The sequence below is a fragment of the Rattus rattus genome, chromosome 2 (genome assembly GCF_011064425.1).
Source record: "Rattus rattus isolate New Zealand chromosome 2, Rrattus_CSIRO_v1, whole genome shotgun sequence".
NCBI lineage: Eukaryota > Metazoa > Chordata > Mammalia > Rodentia > Muridae > Rattus > Rattus rattus.
In genome coordinates, this window is record NC_046155.1 from 181241616 (window position 1) to 181247523 (window position 5908).

The 5908-nt window shown below is 35.2% G+C and overlaps 1 protein-coding gene across 1 annotated transcript; it reads right to left on the reverse strand.

Annotated features, from left to right (window-relative positions):
* Positions 1–2072: 2072 nt before the first annotated feature.
* LOC116894590 (vomeronasal type-1 receptor 4-like) lies at positions 2073–3044 on the reverse strand. The gene has a single exon (XM_032896309.1). It carries the CDS (start codon positions 3018–3020, stop codon positions 2073–2075), a length of 948 nt encoding a protein of 315 aa, XP_032752200.1. The 5' UTR covers positions 3021–3044.
* Between the last annotated feature and the right edge of the window lie 2864 nt (positions 3045–5908).

The following is a 5908-nucleotide window of genomic DNA, read 5'->3' on the forward strand; positions in this document are numbered from 1 at the left end:
CTGACCTCATAGGCAGCAATAGAATATTCTAAGTAATTTCACCAGTGGAAGGAGGAGCCCATGGTCCTGCTAGACTGAACCCCCAGTGAATGTGATTGTTGGGGGAAGGCGGCAATGGGGGAGGTGGGGAGGAACGCCCATAAAAAAGAAGGGGAGGGGGAGGGATTAGGGGGATATTTTCCGGAAACTGGAAAGAATAACATTCAAAATGTAAATAAAAATACTCAAGTTAATTAAAAAAAAAAAAAAAAAGAAAGAAAAGAAAAAGGGAGGGGATGTGATAGGGGTATATGTCCGCGAAACTGGGAAAGGGGATAATATTTAAAATGTAAATAAAAAATCCAATTAAAGAATAATGATGTATCTAAAAGCACACAGACACACAAACACACACACACGCACACACACACACACACACACACACACACACACACAAACCACTGAAGTGGTTGGTGGTCAGTGAAAACTTGTATCAGAAAAAAAAAAGAAATTGTTTCTTTATCTACCATAAGAACATGTTAGAAACTTCAAATGTGAATTCACATATCTGTTATATCATACTGAAAAATGCACATATTGATTTACCAACATTTTTCTCAAGAACAAAATCCATAAGTAGTGCTAATTCCAGATGAAAAGAAACTTATTAATAGCATACACCTTAAAGAAAAGAGTATGTTGGTGAATTTGCACAGGTTGAGGACAACAGAGCAGATGTGATCAAAGTCATCATGAACATGGGTCAGAAGAACTCACATAGAAAGAAAAGTAGTGAGATGGAGCTGGAACATGAAATGTTTCCTCCTGCATAACATCACCCCAAATGGCACCAAGTTTCCAATGCATTACTATGCATTTGAGGAGACACTGAGAACTTCTCCAATACACACAGTATGTGGGTCAAGAAAGCAAAGTATTCTTGAGACTTATTCTCATTGTTTTTATGTTTTGTATTCATTTTTGAGTGTCTGAGAATTTGAGAAGAGGACATTGCATTCCTAGATTTGGAGTTACAGTCAAAGGTTAGCCAATGCATGGAGGTTCTTGGACTCTAGGCTTTGTGATAAGAGAACAAATTTGTAATTGCTGATCCATCTCTTTGGCACTGAAGAAATCATTATACATGTTGATTCATTAATATTCAAAGAAGTGAGTTTTATCAGAGCATGTAGAAACAGAGAGACAATATAAAGCACAAAATTGTAATAGTCAAATACAAGTCATACATACAGATATACGTCCTCTATGGGAAGTGAAAATTGTTTAAGATGATCTGTTCATACAGTCTGCCTGTTGTGCATTGATTCATAAGGAGACTCAGGCAGCAGATATGCGACACATTTCATTGGATTCCATTTCAAAAATGTATGCAGAGCTATATCCAAATTAGAAAATGCTTTTGTGCACACTCAGAGCACATTAAAATATGTTGAAGGTATACATTTGAATTCAAAGTGTGGGTATGATTAGGGAAAGAACATACAATGTCACATATGCACAAGAGGAACAGCAAATGTAGGGCATAACTGTATCTTCTATTTAAAAATAATAGGCTGCAGTATTGAATGCAGCAGAGCAAAGGAACAAATAAGATATAAACATAGACTTCCATCAAACAGGTATAGTATTTACTTCATGGTAAAACACCTAAATCCAGAAAAACAGGAGAAAAGTATTTAGCATTTTGTTTTGTTTTCTTTTGTTTTAATTTTACTACCATTACCCAAAACCTAAAGTTTATCTAATTTTCACTAGCTTTTATAATTTAACTATTTTATATGATCATGCAAATATATAGCTTGCTGTATAATGAAAATAATTCGATACATTCTTTTACTATCTTGTGTGAAAATGACTCCAATAATTATATACATACATTTATTCATTATATATATTTGTGTGTGTGTGTGTGTGTGTGTGTGTGTGTGTGAACACACTCAATCCCTGTTTGCAGAACAGGGGTATATATCCTTTACATGCAAAAGCCTCGACAGTTAATTATCATGTCTGTTACTATGCTGACATTTCTTTCAGACAGATTTAATAACCATGTTAGAAGTTACCAGAAGCTTTCAGTTCAGTTCTTGGCTAGAGGCTTTGGGAAAATATCTATTCCTTTTCAAGGGCAGGCAGAAGTTGAGCGCCCAAGAGTCATGGTTCATGAAGAAAAAGGGATAAACAGTGGGGAAAAACGAAGCAGACATTGCAGCCACATTCACTAGAATCCAGCTGGGATTATACAAGAAAGTTACTAAGAGCTGACATAGAGAAGAGACTGTGTAAAAGGAGACAAAAGTACTGACTAGGAGAAGGATTGTTTTGGTGGCTCTGGATGCAGGGGAGGATATGGAAGAAACATTCATCCTGGGCACTTGTTGCATCTTTTGCTTATGCCTATACAGGGTTAGAACCATGAAGCCACTGGTGTACAGCATGAGTCCTAAGAAAATTATGTCAGGACCTGACACCAATGCTGCATACAGGATGTCACTGGTTGGGTCATGACGAACAGAATAGCAGTATACATAAGATTTCAGAGTTATTGTACTTTCATTGGTATATTTTGCCCTCACATGCAAAAGATTAAGAATGCTTATAATGAAAAATATCACCCAGTTCAGGTACACAGAATAACAAATATACTTGTGCACTTTTACTTTAAGTTTTGAACATCTGGAATCCCTGGGACTGATGATGATGGCCTGGAATACACTGAGAAAGGAAGTGCTGCCAATACAAACACTTTTACCTACTTTGTGAACAAAGAAAGTCAGTTTGCATCCAATATCATTGAGGAAGTCTTTCAAGCCAAAAGCTGCAATTGTCTGGGGTATGCCTTTGGACAGGATTGTAAAGATGCTGCCTACAGTTAAGTGCATCAGAACCCAGTCTATAGACCTCAACCTGTACCTTGTTAAGTAAAGAATCATACAGTGGGAGAGGAGAAAGAAATTAGCCAAAACTCCAATCACAGTCTGAGACAAGATGATCACTCCTATGGACAGATCACTGGCATTCATATGGTCAGTTGCTCCTCTCACTGAGGATACTAACTCAAAAGATAAGGCTGAGGCCACTTGTACTTTGTCACAGGATACACAACATTCTCTATCCTAAATATTCAATCTGTCATGTATCAGTGGTACATATGAAAGCTACTGAATGTGGAACAAAGTACTCAAATATTTGTATGTTCAAAGACACAGTGTCTCATTAATACTACAGGCACAAAATATCTAGTGTCTGAAACAGCAATGAGAGCCTGTTGAAAAATTGGCCAATAATCAAATGGTATACATTTAACTTTGGGAAATACATAAACCCATGCAAAATGTGGTTAGATGGCAACAAATCAGTATTAGTTTAAGAACAGATAATTTTCTTTATTGATACCCAAATAATGTGGTTTTCTAATTAAGGAAATAAAAATTGAATTTTGTAAATTAAGGGTATATTTGCAACATGCAATGTGATAAGGGACAACTTCTACCTTTGACACTGGTAGATGTTGGATTACTTTATTAATAGGCAGTACTGTTAGAATATTTATTTTGCTCAGAGCAAAATTTATGAGTGAGGGAAAAGGATATCCCAAAGAACCCAATTTTCTGGTCAGTCTTCACATTTTTAGTTTCTTTGAGAATGTTTTCCAACATTTGAAGAACGATTTGTGCCTAATGGTTGAAGGCTGAAAGAAATAATATTTATAAATGCCTTTATTTAAATATCCACTGTTATGCGCTCAGAAAATTTTTCTTACATCTTAATCAATTTGTGTATTTTCAAACTCGCAAAATTTTGTTCCCATTAATGACATTCTCAATCTGAGGTAGAGGAAATTTTGTTCAAATGAAATCTTTATTTACAAGAAACTCCATTGCTTTATGAAACACATTTTACTCCTTATTACAAACATAAGGTTATAATAGTTCTAAGCCTAGAAGTTCTGATTATATGCCATGTTTATTAGATGAAGCACAATTTATTCTGATTGTCAATTTGATGCTTTGAGAACTTTTAAATCTGATTTTATTTATGAAAGTTATTTTGAAATATTTCATGAAAACTTTGTTGAACTCAAAGTGCACCTTGTTACAATCTGTGACACAAACAACATACTAATGAATCCTCCATGAAATGCTTATGACCAAGTCCGTTAATGTCTATAGTATCCATTTGTACAAGAGCTCAAAGACTAAACCTCATAGATACAAATTTCCCACAAAGCTAAGCATGGTAACCAAACACAGAGTTTCCTTCATCAGGTTCCCCTAGTCAAATTTCCTCATAATCAAAACTCTGCTTCCTTTTAGAGAAACATTATGTGATCTGATGAGCAGCAGACTTCTCTTCCAATAAGACAGAGGTCAGCCGTCACTAACAGTAAAGAAAGGGAGAAGTTTGATTTGGAAAGCAGTGTTTCTACAACCTGTTTTAATTTCTCCCTGATCCATTCTTTAGGAGTTTCTGTGTGTCTTCTGTGGCCTTGCCAAAATCCACATTGAGTCCAATGTCCTAATATCGTCTATGATCGCTTACAAATACTCACACATTTTACCTTTTTTCCTTCTGCTCTCAAATCGTTGTCTGTTACAGTCTCTTCAGCCTTTCTCTTCCTGGGATGCTTTTCGCAGCATGACGGCCCCAAGGTAGTCATATGTAAGGAAGCAGCCTGTGCTTCAGATATGTATTTATGATTCAGTGACCTCTATTCCTCTCAGACCAATTATTATTTTACTTATAGTAGCAATGTTCATTGTATATAGGATTGAACAGGCAAGCATGTTGTTCTGAAGTTTTCTCCCCTGGTGATTATTACCAAAGTAGAATTAGAAGTTCCAGCTGTCAGTTCTTAAGAGAATATTGTAGAGTTCAGAGCGGTTGTTATTTCCTTAGTTTTCTAGAGGTCACCAGATCTCAACGTTAGAGTTGAGGAAATAATGTGGCCTGTCTGAGGTCTATTATTGAGTTATGCATGTGTATTGTATTTCTGGATTATTTGAGGTGTTCTGTAAACAAATCTATTATGTCTTCTTCATCTCAGAGGGTGTCATCATCATATATAGAATGGAAGACCAATGACAAATATATTTTGATATTAAGAAATTGAACCATAAAATGACCCAGATGCTATAAATCCAGACTAGTATTTACTGAAGAAATTCTAGTTGTCCAAAGTAATTTATCATTATTTGGTTTTCAGCTATAGTCAATGTTCAATTGTTATTTTATGAGAAAATACCATTTATCACAGTAGACATTACTGAGTGAAGTGAAATAAAATCTTAAAGAGAGATAATATGTATGTCTGGACCATTTTGCTATAAGCAGATGGATTTATTAAATGAAAATTAGCTAAATTGTCAAATCAAATTTCATTTCCGGACATGATCTTTCTTTGTGATTAATTGGTATGTGATGACTGAGGTGCCTACACCAGAGGGGGCTGACATTGCTTTTGCTTGATTATGATAACTAGTTAGTAAGAGCACATTTCTATGGCACCATGCACTAATGATGTAGTGTATAGAAAACTAAATATAAACTGTCGACAATATACTCTCACTGTATCCTGCATGGTAGAATGATGACTTTCTAGGCAAGTGGTATTGACTGTTTCAAGAGTGGTACAGCTGTTATGGGAGTAACCAATCATTTAAAAATGGCTATGACGCCTGTTTGTTATTTGGGATTTCATATCTGATACAGTGAACTGGTCAAACGTCACAGACTGAAGATATCATAGGTCTACTGTTATTTTCTTCAAAAATCAGTCATGCTTTTAAACCTTCTTTTAAATATATTTGTAATCATATATTCATTCTCTCCACCTTTTGTTAAGTTTATTTTTCTTTTGAGTTTTCTGAGGCAGAGATGAGTAAGAATGTTTCCTTTTTAAATATATGTT